The sequence below is a fragment of the Desmodus rotundus genome, chromosome 9, assembly GCF_022682495.2.
Source record: "Desmodus rotundus isolate HL8 chromosome 9, HLdesRot8A.1, whole genome shotgun sequence".
Classification (NCBI taxonomy): domain Eukaryota; kingdom Metazoa; phylum Chordata; class Mammalia; order Chiroptera; family Phyllostomidae; genus Desmodus; species Desmodus rotundus.
In genome coordinates, this window is record NC_071395.1 from 74759470 (window position 1) to 74772624 (window position 13155).

At 59.2% G+C, this 13155-nt stretch overlaps 1 protein-coding gene across 2 annotated transcripts in view; it reads left to right on the forward strand.

The window, feature by feature from the left end:
- The first annotated feature begins 247 nt into the window (after positions 1-247).
- ATP2A3 (ATPase sarcoplasmic/endoplasmic reticulum Ca2+ transporting 3) overlaps positions 248-13155 on the forward strand; it is a 33467-nt gene continuing 20559 nt past the window's right edge. For both annotated transcript variants that reach the window (XM_024564591.4, XM_024564592.4), the window contains exons 1-7: positions 248-534; positions 10315-10332; positions 10579-10661; positions 12086-12190; positions 12352-12490; positions 12758-12838; positions 12925-13010. In XM_024564591.4, coding sequence (XP_024420359.2) covers positions 417-534; positions 10315-10332; positions 10579-10661; positions 12086-12190; positions 12352-12490; positions 12758-12838; positions 12925-13010 — 630 coding nt within the window. In that variant the 5' untranslated portion in view covers positions 248-416. The remainder of the gene's footprint in view (positions 535-10314; positions 10333-10578; positions 10662-12085; positions 12191-12351; positions 12491-12757; positions 12839-12924; positions 13011-13155) is intronic.

Below are 13155 nucleotides of genomic sequence, written 5' to 3' on the forward strand. Positions count from 1 at the left end.
CGCCCAGAGCTCTGTGGACAAGGGCCAAGGCCCCTCCGGGCCACCGGTCCTTGCTTCCCCAAGCTCGGCGCGCTCCCCGCTGGAGGCCTCAGTTCCCTCTTCTGCAGAATGGGCTGGTGGCCCGGCCTCGGCTCCCCGGGGCGCTGCGGGGGCGGGGCGGCGGGCTCCGAGGGCGGCCGGAAGGGCTGTGAGTGCGGGGGCGGGCCCCGCGCCGCCCCGCCCCGGGGAGGGCGCCCGGAGCGCAGCATCCTGGTGCAGGCCTAGGCTGCTGCTGTCACTGCCGTCGGGGAAGGTCCCAGCGCGGACATGGCCTCGCGCGGCGCCCTCCCGGGCCCGCACCCCCAGCGCCTCGCGCAGTAGTCCCGCGTAGAGGCGGCCTCGACAGTGCCGACGGCGCAGACGGCCGGGCGGGCGGCATGGAGGCGGCGCACCTGCTCCCCACCGCCGACGTGCTGCGCCACTTCTCGGTGACCGCCGAGGGTGGCCTGAGCCCAGCGCAGGTGACTAGCGCGCGGGAGCGCTACGGCCCCAACGGTGAGAGCGCGGGCCGGGCCGGGGCATCGGGGGCCGCGCGCACCGCAGTCTCCGTTTTTCCCCTGCAGCGCGGCCGAAGAGCGGCAACCCCACCCCCAGCTCTCGGGCCCCCGCGGGCGGGCAGGAAGCAAGGGCTCCGGAAACCTCTGCAGATGCTCCTGGGGCACCCAGCGAGGCCTCGCGGTCACCTTCGCGGCGGGCGGTGGGGTGGGTGGGTTCTGGGTTCGGTGGCCGGACGCCAAGCTCCCCTTCCCCGTTCCCGTCCCTCCAGCCCCAGGGACCTGTAGAGCCCTTCCAAACTTCCCACCTCCAGCCCGGCCCGATCCACTCTTGCAAGCCTTAGCCCACCCCACCCACAGTCAGCGACGGAGGCCGGTCGTGCAGGTGCACACCCTGAGGGCGGCTGGCGAGGGACCAGGAGAGGACTCTGAGGCCCAGCCTCCCAGCTGTCCCCAGGGTCTCCCCCGAGGGCTCAATAAAACGCCCAGAAGGTGCAGCTTGTCAGCTGGCAGCCTTGGTGCCCCCACCCCCACCCTCAGGTCTTCCTCTTTCTGCAACCCGAGGCGGATGTGGCTGGCGGGAGTCGGGGCCGATGGGGGCTTTGAACTGTCGAGGCTAGAGACCCTCCCCCCCCGGGGGGAGGTGTGGCAAATTCAAGGCCTCACTCAAGGAGTTGCCTGGGGAGGCCTTTCACTCCTGGATGACCCGGAGCGGTGCCTGCCGGTGTCCGGGCGGGAGGGCGCCTCCACGCTGTTGCTGTCTGAGTGGGAGAAGGATCGTTTCTCACTCATCTTCAAGGGAGTGTGGGATTCTCCATCTGCCAAAAGGCACAGCTAGTGCCAGATACTGTCCAGAAGTGTCCCTAGCCCATTTGGAGGCTCTGTGAGGGCAGAAGGTGTAGAGGTCCCCTCCCCAAGTGGCTTCCAGGCAGGACTTTTCACTCCCTTTGTCCACCCGCAGAGTGAGAGGGGTCCAGCCAGAAATGTCCCCTCCATCAGCCAAGCCCAGCTTGTATTTGCAGACTTGGTTTCCCAGCCAGCCAAAAGGGAAGGTGTGCTGGCCTGAAGTCTCACTGCTCTGAACCGGCTAAAAACTAGGAAAAGCTGTCAGAAAGGGAGCTTTGGGTCTTGTATTGGTTTATAAAAACCACCTCTTATATAAATATTATCTTTCTGGAGCAGAAATCCCTTTTCAAAAAAATTAGTTGCTATATTTAGTTGCACTGTGGGAGGAACTCGGGAGATAAATATTATTTAATCTCCCCCATTAGTGACTTTGCAGGGAGGGCGCTGTCCTTGCGGGACAGGCGGGCAGCAGGGCCTGTCCCCAACCCTGGGTTGGAGGTGGGGGTCCGGGCAGCAGGTCTGGGGGCCCACAGCCTCTTCTGTGCGGCGGTGGCCTCTGGCTCAGGAGCCCCGATTCCCAAGAGAAGCCGGAGACCTGGCCCTTGGTTCTGCCTCCAGGATCACACACATTCCGTCCTGCGTGACCCTGGCCAAACCCCCTCTTTTTTCTGGCCCCCATGTCCTTGTTGGTCCAGCAGAAGGGGGACTGACTGAGAAGGAGGGAGTCCCCTCACTCTCCCCACACTCTTTTGTCTGGTCGAGGTGCCTGGACACTGAGCATCTGTGTGAGGTGGTGGATAAGGATGTCGGTGTGGTGCAGGTCTGCAGAGCTGGATGTGTATGGGGGGGATGCTATGAGCATTAGGAAAATTTGGGGGGCCAGTGATGGCTCCCCTGGTTTCTCTGTGCTTTCTTTTAAAAAAGTATTTTACTTATTTTTAAAGAGAGGGGAAGGGAGGGAGAAAGAGAGGGAGAGAAACACGATCGGTTGCCTCTCACACACCCCCAACTGGGGACCTGGCCTACAACCCAAGCGTGTGCCCTGACTGGGAATCGAACCAGTGACCTTGCGGTTCGCAGGCCAGCACTCAATCCATACCAGCCAGGGCTCTCTGTGCTTTCATAGTAGTAATAATAAAAGCTAATGTTCATTGAGCACTTACTATGTGCCAGGCACTGTTCTCAGCACTTTTCATCTCTTATTTCTTTCTGAAAACCACTGTTTTCATCCGCATTTTACAGAGGAGATAACTGAGGGACCCGGAGGTTAGACAACTTGCCCAAGGTCACAGAGCAAGTGGTGGAGCTACTACTGGGCGCCTGTCCCTCTCTGGACCCCGCTTTCCTTGTTTTTGCAAGGGAGCCACCATCTCCACAGGCTCTGGGGCCCTGGTGTTGGTGCCCATGCTAGCCCTTGGGGTCCGCTAGGCAGGAGCTACTCCAGCTTTGCCCCCGGCCCCTGCGGAGCCCTGGAGTGCTCTCCTCTCTGGTTGCTGATGGCCTCTCTTCAGGAATCATTCCAGGGCTCTGGAGATGGTCAGGTGAGGGGGAGGGGAGCCAGTGGCCCCTGCTGGCCTCATGCTTTCCCTGCCCCACTCCTGCCTGAGGGGGAGGCACAGTGTCCTGCAGTCTCTGCCAGCACAGCCTCTAGGGTGGGGCTGATGGGGGTGGGACCCTAGCTCTGCCCCTTCATAGCTGTGTGATCCTGGATAAGACTTTGCCTGTCTGTGCCTCGGTTTCTTCATCATAAGCGAGGCTACGATAGGACCCATGTCATAGTGAGTGTTCCTATGCACCAGACCATCCCTCTTTGCAGCTGAAGAGGATAAGCATGGCTTCGGGCCAGAAGCTGGGTGGTGGGGTGGGCGGGGACTGCAGGTGGAGGGGAACACCCCAGGGACTGGTGTCCACCACCCCAACCCCAGGAATCTATGCACCTGCAAGGTCGTTAGCACTGGAAACCACAAAGCAGTCATTTGCTTAAGTCCTGAAGTTTGCAAATTCTGCCAGCAGGAGGCAGGGGCTGGGGATCCTGCCCCCCACCCCCGACCTGGGAGCTGGGAGTGGGGGCCTCTGCTGTGCCATCAGTGAGCAGGCCAGCCAGAAGTTTCCCCCCAACAAAACACCCGCTGTCCCAACCCGGTCTAGAGATGTGTCCTCTGAGGCCCCAGTGGGGCAGTGAGCCAGAGGCTCCCTGGCCAGCACCTCTCGTGAGCGCCTGTCCTCTGCAGGTCCTGGAGGTGCCCAGGACTCAGCTTCCCCAGGGGAGGGGGCCTTTCCACAGCCTTTCAATTTATTTTTTGAATAAAAAAGTGCATTCAGGACAACATTCAAAGGGGACAAAGACATATAGTACAGTCTCCCAGCCCTGTCCCCAACCACGACCCCTGCGGTGTTCCCGCCCCCGTCTTGTGTCTGCTTCCCAAGATCCTCTGCGCAGGTACACGTCTGGATCTGTGATCCAGGAGTTTTTTACACAGAAGAGTGGATTGCTAGAGCTGCTTCACCCCTGCTTCCCATGTGACAGTCACTCATGGAGGTGGAGCTTCCTTGGGCTTCCTAGTAGCTTTGCAGGGTTTCACCATGTGGCTGTTCCAGCATCTCTTCACCCCGGCTTGTTCTCAGCCCCTGCAGTCACACCTGCTGCAAGGCGTATCCTTGACCCCATGTCCTTTCACACACTTGTGAATATCACCAAAGGATAAATCCCTAGAAGGGGAGTTGCTGGGTCAAAGGTCATGTGTATTTCCACTTTTGACAGCTGTTGCTAAATTTTTCTCCCTAACGTTGCCCCCACTGGCCTGCCTGTCTCTCGCGGCCTCACCAAGGCAGTGCGTTACTGAGCGTTCTAACCTGTGTCAGTCTGATGGAAGAGAGTCCTCCCATGGTTTTACTCTTATTCCTCTGCTTCCAAGTCGGGCTGGGCAGTGTTTCATGTGTCTAGGAGCCATTTGATTTCCTGTGTCTTTGCTCGGGCTGCCCATCACCTTGGCTGGGCGTGAGCCAGGGCGGGAGGCAGGAGTGGGTAGGGTATGTCCTGCTAAGTGGGCCAACACCCAAGGGCCCTGGCAAGCCCAGTGATGTGGAAGTCAGGAGAGATCCTGGGAGGTGTCCTGGGGTGTTCCCTTTTCAGGGGTGCTGGGGGAGGGGCTGTGATGGGGATGGGAGCCGACTTCCTGGGCCTCATGTTTTCAGTGGATGCTCGGGCCCCAGGGTGCCGGGTGGGAGGGATGGTCCTGATCTAGATTCCCACTGACAGCGTCAGCTGTGGTCTTATCTCCTGCCCTTAGCACGGCCCCACGTGGCCGCTGGAACCCTTGGGAAGCCCACAGAAACCAGGCCAAGTGGAGTGGGGCCAGGCAGGAAGTGGGAGGGAGAGCGGTCTCAGTTGCCAGCCTCAGGCGGACTTGCCCTTCCGCGGCCTCCATGTCCTCTGTAGGGCAGAGGTGGGACCCTGAGACCCCTTAAGGGCCTTGCAGATGTGACAGGACTCTCAGAACTGAGGGGGCGTAGCTTGTCTGCAGGGATTTGGAAGTTCCAGGTGTTTCAGGTGTTGCTCTGGTTTTCACACCAGAGTTGGGGAAATTTAGCCCCCTCCCCCAGGGACTACATCAGTCCTGTGCCCTTGGAACCGGCGCCCCCCTCCACCACCATCCCCCCGCCCCTTGCACCAGGAGCTCCCTGAGGCAGGGCCAGGTCTGCCCACAGCTCAGCTGACACACTGATACTGAGCAACGCCTTCGCAGGGGTGTTTTTAGTACCAGATGGACCAGGGGCCTATGGAGCCCACACACTTCCCAAGGCCCCCTACAGAGCGGGACCAGGCTGTCCACTCTAGGTGGGCCCTGGAGACCTGGGCAGGGCCAGGTGGGCTGGGCGGGGCTGCCCAGCTAGGGCCTCTTCCTTATTCTGCAAGTGACAATTTAATTGCTTTGTAAATTTACCTTTGAGGAAGACCTTGGTGAGCACTTGCCTCTCCCGGCTGGGACTGACATTTAGAAGCTGAAATACCAGTTTCCAATGTTGTGAGAAGGAAGGAGTCAAGAGGGGGGGATTAGGGGAGCAGGTGGTGGTGGAGCCTGGGGGCGGCCCTGGCCCTTGTACCCACCTTCTCCTGGGCTCTGGGCTGTGGGCAACTGAGTAAACAACTCTGCAAAGCTCCGTGTGGAGGCAGTGGTGACTCAGCTCCTCCCTGCCCCCCCCAGGCGCCCCAGTCAGGTGGGGCAACCCTCATACTGAGGACTGGTGAGAGCAGGGCAGGGTGATCAGGGGAGGGGCTTTTTGCCCTGGAAGCCTTCCTGGAGGCTGGGGCTTAGATGAGGAGATGGGGAAGCGTGTCCTGCACAGGAGGAATGGCCCCAGCAAAGTCTCGGAGGGGAAAACCAGGGGAGGTGGTGGCAATCCTGAGGTGTCTTGCTTGGCTGGCAGATGGATGGACATATGTCTAAGATAGGGGAGTGATTCTGGACCAGCAGGCTGGGGCAGATCCAGGAAGGCCTTGAAGGCCATGCTAAGGTTGGTCTTTATTCAGCAGGCTAGGGAGAGCCACTCAAGGCCTATAAGCCAGGCAGAGACAGGGTCATTCATTCATAAATTTCTTTTTTTTTTTTTTTTTTACTGATCCTCACCCAGGATGTGTTTATTGATTTTAGAGAGAGAGGAAGGGAAGGAGGGAGAGAGAGAGAGAGATGTGAGAGAGAAGCATCAATCAGCTGTCTCCCATACATGCCCCAACTGGGATCGAACCTGCAACCTAGGTATGTGCTCTGACCAGGAATCAAGCCTGAAACCTTTTGGTGCACGAGATAACACTTCAGCTAACTGAGCCACCAGGCTTAGGACCATTTATAGATGTTTATTGAGCACCTTTCCAGGTGCAAGGGACATTGCACTTAATGAAGTCCTGCTGTCATGGAGTTTACATTCTCATAACTACCACTATAGCCAATGTGTATTAAGCGTGTGCTGTGTGCTGTGCATATTCTCAGTGTTTTATGCATAGCATGCCCTTCAGTCTTCACACCACCCTTATGAGATAGTGACTATGATTACCCCCATTTTGCCCAGAGTGGGGGTCACAGAACTACTAAGACATAGAACAAGATTTGAACTCAAGCCCTATGGACCAGACTCCTTGCTCTAAGCCAGGAGTCTTCTCTGATCACATCCTCTTTGGCCACCCAGGCTAACTCCCAGACCCCCCACCCAGGCCAGCCCCACATCAGGCATCTGCGGGCATGGGCCGGCTCAGTCTGGCATCAGTGACCCAGAACAGAGGTTGGCTGGGAGAGGCCCTTAGAGGGAGGTCCAGAGGTCTACTCTCCCAGTGGGGGTTGCTTGCCCCTGAGCTGGCCCAGCCAGGACCTGGGAGGGAGCAGCACCTCCTGTTTCGGCCTATGCCTATGCAGCCTAGTGGACGACACCAAGAGGTGGACAGGGTGGGGCCTTCTCCCCGTTTAACAAAGGGGCATCTGACACCGCTGAGGGCCCAGTGCCACCATTTCAAGGGGAACTGGCTCAGCCCGTCCACCCTCCTATATGCAGCCTGGTCGGATAGCAAAGGGGAACCAGCTTCTTGCAGGAATGCCTGAGGAGGGGCTGGGAGGGTGCTCCACAGCCCCAGGACTTGGTCACGTTAGAGGAGAATTGGTCGTCTAGGGTGTTGGCAGGATTGGGGTTTGAAGCAGACCAGGACTGAGCTGCCAGGGCCTAGTTACCCCCAAATACCCTCTATGAGGACAGCAGGGCCCTGGGACAGGGATGGTTTTGGCTGGTGGCTCCGGGACCAAAACGGGGGGATGAGCCAGTTGATGGGATGAGAGCATTCAGCCCAACAGTTGTTGGGACAGGGGACACCACGTTTTTCAGGTCGTCTCGGCTGAGAGGGCCCAGGTGAGAAGGCAGGACAGTCCAGGGGTTAGTGCAGGAGGTCTGGAGCAGGGGTTTGAGCACCAGACCACCTGAGCTCGGGCCCTCCTTGCCACGCCCACGTCTCAGCTGTGTGACCCTGAGCTAGTCGCCCAGCCTCCCTGGGCTTCAGCCGTCTGCTCTGTAACGTGGGAATAGTAATCAAGCCCTCCTCCTCCGGCTGTTTGCGAGTCACAAGGGAGCCCCGCACACGAGGAGCCAGCGTGGCGCCCGCCAGCTCTGCTGCGCTTCGTCAGGGAGTGCCTTTGCCTGTGCCCGCACACAGCGCCTCCCCTCCCCTTTGGAGGTGATGGAGGGGGAGCACCCGGCACGCTGCCTGGTACACAGCAGGTGCTCAGTAAATGGGGCTCTTATTATTATTAATGATAGTCTTTGCGGCAGCCCTCCAAGGTACGGTGGGCCCCCATCGTCCCATGAGGCCCAGAGCCCCAGAGGCCCAGCCGCTCCGGTGGGTCACGAGCACATGTATGTGCAGGAAGGGCAGGCTATCTGCATGACCACCCCAGGGACAGTGGGTGGGGGTGGAAGGGGAGCCTTGTGGCAGAAGCCAGGTTCGGGGAGAAAGGGGTATCAGTCAGGATCACCTAGGCCGTGCTGCTGTAACAACCCCCGAAGCTCAAAGACTTTAAACAAGAGGTCATCGCTCGCTCCCTGTGTGTATGTGTGTGTCCACGGCAGGCCGTCGCGCGGCCCTGTGTCTCCTGCCCTCTGTGACTCGGTTCACAGAGCGGGCACCTCTCAGGGTTGCCGGTTTCTGTAGCGGAAGGACAAAGAGCTCCTGACCTGCGCTGTCCAACACGGCAGCCACTAGCCTCGTGTGGCCGTTTAAATGAAAATGAATGACAATTAAGTAAGATTTAAAATTTAAAGCAAAAATTTAGCTACACACTCACACTAGCCACCTTCCAGTGCTCAATAGCTACATGTGGCCCGTGGCCGCTGTGCGTGGCGGCACCGCTACAGGCTCGTCCGTCATCACACCCACAGCTCAGCCTGGCTGCCCGGGACTAACACAGGTCCTTCTTTTCACAAGTTACATGGGGTCGGGGACTGCCGTCCTACTGTGTGCCTACGGGGTAGGAGAATCCGAAGTACTTTAGCTCTCACCTAACGTCCACAGGGTCTAGACACTGGCAAAACCACGTATAACAAAACCCATTTTACCCTGGGCTCCTTGATAGAAACAAGAGTTAAGTTCCCTTGGCATCTCCTCAGCGTTATACCAACACGACATGTTACTCAGGGACCTGCTGCATTTGGGGAACAGCTTAATGGCCACAGCTTGAGTGAGGGTCAGAGCGCAGAAGGGGAGACCCACATGGGAGGGTAGAGAAAGAACTTGGGAGTCAGGGAGGGGGCGGCTTGAGGGGGACTAGAGCTGGTATGTTGCCCCATGACATGCTTTCCAACCCCAGGCATTGCCCCTGCCCAGAAAAAAAATGCCCTAAGGAAGGCCCTGGCTGGTGTGGCTCAGTGGATTGAGTGCTGGCCTGTGAAGCTAGGGGTTGCCGGTTCGATTCCCAGTCAGGGTACGTGCCTGGGTTGTGGGCAGGGTCCCCAGTGGAGGGCGTACTCAAGAGGCAACCACACATTGATATTTCTCTCCCTCTCTTTTTCCCTCCCTTCCCCTCTAAAAATAAATAAATAAAATATTTTTAAAAAATGCCCTAAGGAAGGTGGTGGCCTAGGCAGTAGGTGCCTGCCAGAGGGAGGGGTGTGGGAGACAGCAGGAGGGGTTCAGGTGAGACTTACGATCAGCTCCCTTTGGCCCGGAAACCTGAAGAAACCCACCGAGGTGCGGGCAGGAGCAGGCCGGTGCACTCCCTGAAGCCTCCCTGCTCTGTGCTGGGGCCACTGTGGCTGGTGCGACCTCTAAGGACCCTGCCCCATTGGAGGACTGGCCCAGGAGCCAGGCCTGGCCTCCCCCCACCTTTCCTGTTCACTTCAGCTAAACAGATCAGAAGGAAAAAGTCTGTTTGATTTTAATCTCAACGCAGGACACTGGAGATTACATTTTCCACGGAAAATGTCAGCCGTTGCCTAAAATAGGACTTAGGCGAAAATGCTAGAAAGTGTATTTTTAGGTTATATGTTTCCCTCCTGGATTCCTGCAGTCCAGTGGGCTGCTCGACACTCCCCACGGGTCAGTGGCCGGGTGCAGACTCCAGAACTTCCCAACAGGTGGTCTGGGAGAGGGCTCCCACAGGAAAAAACGATTGATGGGTACTCAAGCCAAAAACAGGTGGACAATGCAGGGACCTGTGTTGAGGAGGAGGAGGAAGGGAGGAGGAGGAGGAAGAGAGGGGCAGCCTGGAGTAGGGCCTCAGAGTCTGAACCAGATCCTGGGTGATGCCAATGCCGCCGGCCGGGTCAGTCCCTGGAGGAGCACGAGGAGGCAGGGCTTGTTCAGGCTGGGCCCCAGGAGCCAAACCATGCAAGCCTCCTGACTGCCTGGAATGCTGGCTGCTGTGGCCGTGTCTGGGAAGCGCCCGGGTGGGATGGGGCTCAGAGGGCTGGCTGTGCTTCAGACCTCCCCCTGGGGGTCCTGGGGGTCCTGGAAGAGCTGAGGTGTCAGAGGCAGCCCAAGCCAATGTTTGAAACTTGAGGTGTGGAGGTGGGGGCATTGAACAGGACTGGGCAGTCATCTGAGAAAGAGCCGTGCAGGGTGGCTACTGACTTGCTGTGTGACCTTGGGGCCCCTGATCCAGTTTGCTGTTTCCCCTCCATGCTATGGGGAAGGGCTGGACTGGAGTGTCTGGAAGCGCTGTCCTGGCTCTGGTCTAGTCCTCAGCCAGAGTGGGGTTTGGGGGGGCATGGTGGAGGGAGTAGAAGCCTCTGGGCGCAGACCATCCAGTGTGCGACTTCAGAGGGCTGTGGGGCGTGTCACGACCATCGTGGGTCCAGGTGGACACAGTGGGAGGGGCTGCCCGGAGGCCTCCGAGGCTCCACTGCGTAACTCAGTTGTCTCTTGTCTCCTCTTGGCGCCCGTGGCCGCTGGATCCCGCAGAGCTCCCGACTGAGGAAGGTGAGGCTTGCACCAGGGTGGGCTGCAAGACCAGGGGGCGACACCCGTGGGCTGTTCACTGCCACATTGTGTTCTCCCCTCCCTGACAGAGCGAGGCCCCACTGAGGGCCCCTGCCCGGGCCTCCCAAGGCCTCAGGCTCTCCCTCTTTGAATGGCAGGGAGGGAGTAGGCCCGGTGGGCTCCGTGGCTGACCCAGTTCTCAGTCAAGGCAGGTCAGCTGGCCTCAGCCCGTGTCCCCATTCCCAGGCAAGTCCCTGTGGGAGCTGGTGCTGGAGCAGTTTGAGGACCTTCTGGTGCGCATCTTGCTGCTGGCCGCCCTGGTCTCCTTTGTAAGTAGGGCTCCGGTCCCACAGCATCAGGCAGCCGGTGGGAGGGGGAGCCAGGCCGGGGCAGTGCGCAGGCTCTGGATGCAGGGCTGTCTCTCAGCTGTCGGCATCCCTGGGCCCCGGCCTGCCCCGCCCCGCTCAGATGTCAGCTTCCCTCGTGGACCCTCCTCGCAGCCCCTCACGCCTGCTGGAGCCCACTCCCCTCTGTCCCACCCTGGCTGGCAGAGCGCCTGCCCCTGCCCCTTCCTGTGTTAGCACTACTGACATGTTGGACCAGCTGGCTCTTTGTCTGGGGCCATCCTGTGCACCGCGGAGTGTTTAGCAGCATCCCTGGCCGCCAGCCATCGGATGCCAGCGGCGCCCCCAGCTGTGCCACTGCAGGTCTCCAGAGGTTGCCAGATACCCCCAGGAAACAAAACCACCCTGGCTAAGAGCCCAGCCCGTTCTGTGACTCCCTGGGCCCCTTGGAAGACTTCGGGCCCCGTGCAGCCTCCTGGGGGCTGCTGCGCCCCTTTGCTCTTGCCCATTTCCATGAAGGACAAGGGGGCCAGCATGGGGTGGTGGGGAGTGGGACCATGGTTGTCATCTGGGGTGACTGAGCAGCAGAGACCCTGAGGGTGGACAGGATTCCTGCTCCCGCCTGGCACCCGCAGGGCCTGGGGGCAGAACTCATCTTGGTGACTTGCAGCGGAGGGACAGCAAGGGCCCTTGGTGGGACCGACTCTTCCCTTCCAGCCAGCTGTGTCTGGCCCCCTGGTCACTTGCTGTCCTGGTGGAAACTGAGGACTCTTACAGAAAAAAAAAGTCTATCCTAAAATGGGCAAGCCCAAAGGGTGCTGGTACAGGTGGACACACTGAGGCAGTGGGGTGGGGGGTGGTGACAAGGACCCAGTTAGGCCAAGAGGTGGGAACGAGACTTGAACTGGGTCTCTTGTCTTCAGGCCTGGGCTCTGGCTGGAATCATGTTTCTCTGGCCATCAGACTTCAAGTGTGAGCCTGTAGCAGGGTCCCCTGGGCTTGTGGAAACACTGCTGGAAGTCTGGGGTGGCCCCCGAGAATTGCGTTTTTAACAAGTCCCCAGGTGCTGGTGCTGCTGCTGCTGCTGCTGCTGCTGGCGATACGGCCGCCACACCTGGCAGACCGCAGCCAGGCAGACAGTGAGACCTGCAGCTGCGTCAGCTGCGTCAGCTGCACTGCGGGCCCGTGGCCCTGGGAGTTGGCAGTGGGACTTGTGCTGTGGTGGTCACGGGCTGCAGAGGCTGGCTGTCCTAAGCTGAGGCCTCCTCAGAGCAGCCTTCTCCAAGTTCAGGGTTTTACAGGGATCCTCCCCAAAGCAGGGGAGCAGACAGGAGACCCAGGCTGCAAAGGAAGTGGCGAGCAGACTAGCCCACAGCACAGCCCAAGTTCACCAGCGTCTACCCCGGCAGGTCCTGGCCTGGTTCGAGGAGGGTGAGGAGACCACGACAGCCTTCGTGGAGCCCCTGGTCATCATGCTGATCCTTGTGGCCAATGCAGTCGTGGGCGTGTGGCAGGTGGGAGACAAGGGTGGGGCTGGGCTGCCGGGTGTGATTTCTACCTGGTGGCGAAGGTCCTTCTGCTTCCATCTCCATCCCAAGCCCCAAGGGTGTCACTCCAAGAGGGTGGCCTGCTGGGGTCAGCAGGGACAGACCGCAATCTGCCTGGTGTTCTGCAGGAACGCAACGCCGAGAGTGCCATCGAGGCCCTGAAGGAGTATGAGCCTGAGATGGGCAAGGTGATCCGCTCCGACCGAACCGGTGTGCAGAGGGTCCGCGCACGGGACATCGTCCCTGGAGACATCGTGGAAGTGGCGGGTACGTTGGGGGCCTCTTTCTTTCCTTATGTGGTGCTGGCAAGCACATCCCTCTCTGTACCCCCATCTTTCTGGCTATATATGAGACTCTCCAAAGCTCTTTGGCTCAAACCCTGTTGGACAGGTGAGACCATAGGCCGGGGGACAGGGGACAGGGCCCGCCTGAGGGATCACAGCCTAGGGCCTCCCAGCCCCAGCCTTGGTTCCTTTGGGCTTTCCCAGGGGGCAGTGCTCAAACACACTCAGCCAGGCCGTCCTTTCTCTGCAGTGGGAGACAAAGTGCCCGCTGACCTCCGCCTCATTGAGATCAAGTCCACCACACTGAGAGTGGACCAGTCCATCCTGACAGGTGAGGCCTGGAGGCTGCACCAGGTGGGGGCTGGATTGGGGCATGGGGGTGTCTTCACGTGTGCTTATTTCTGATTCCACCACCAGGTGAATCGGTGTCCGTGACCAAGCACACAGACACCATCCCAGACCCCAGAGCTGTGAACCAGGATAAGAAGAACATGCTGTTTTCTGTAAGTCCTTGGGCCTTGGCCTGGACAATGGTAACAAAAAGAAAAACACTGAGATGAATCAGTTAAAGCCTTTTGGGGAAGAACCTCATTGATTATCGACAGTACATGCAAACTTGAGTAAAGTGATAGCTTGTGTTTAGGAAAG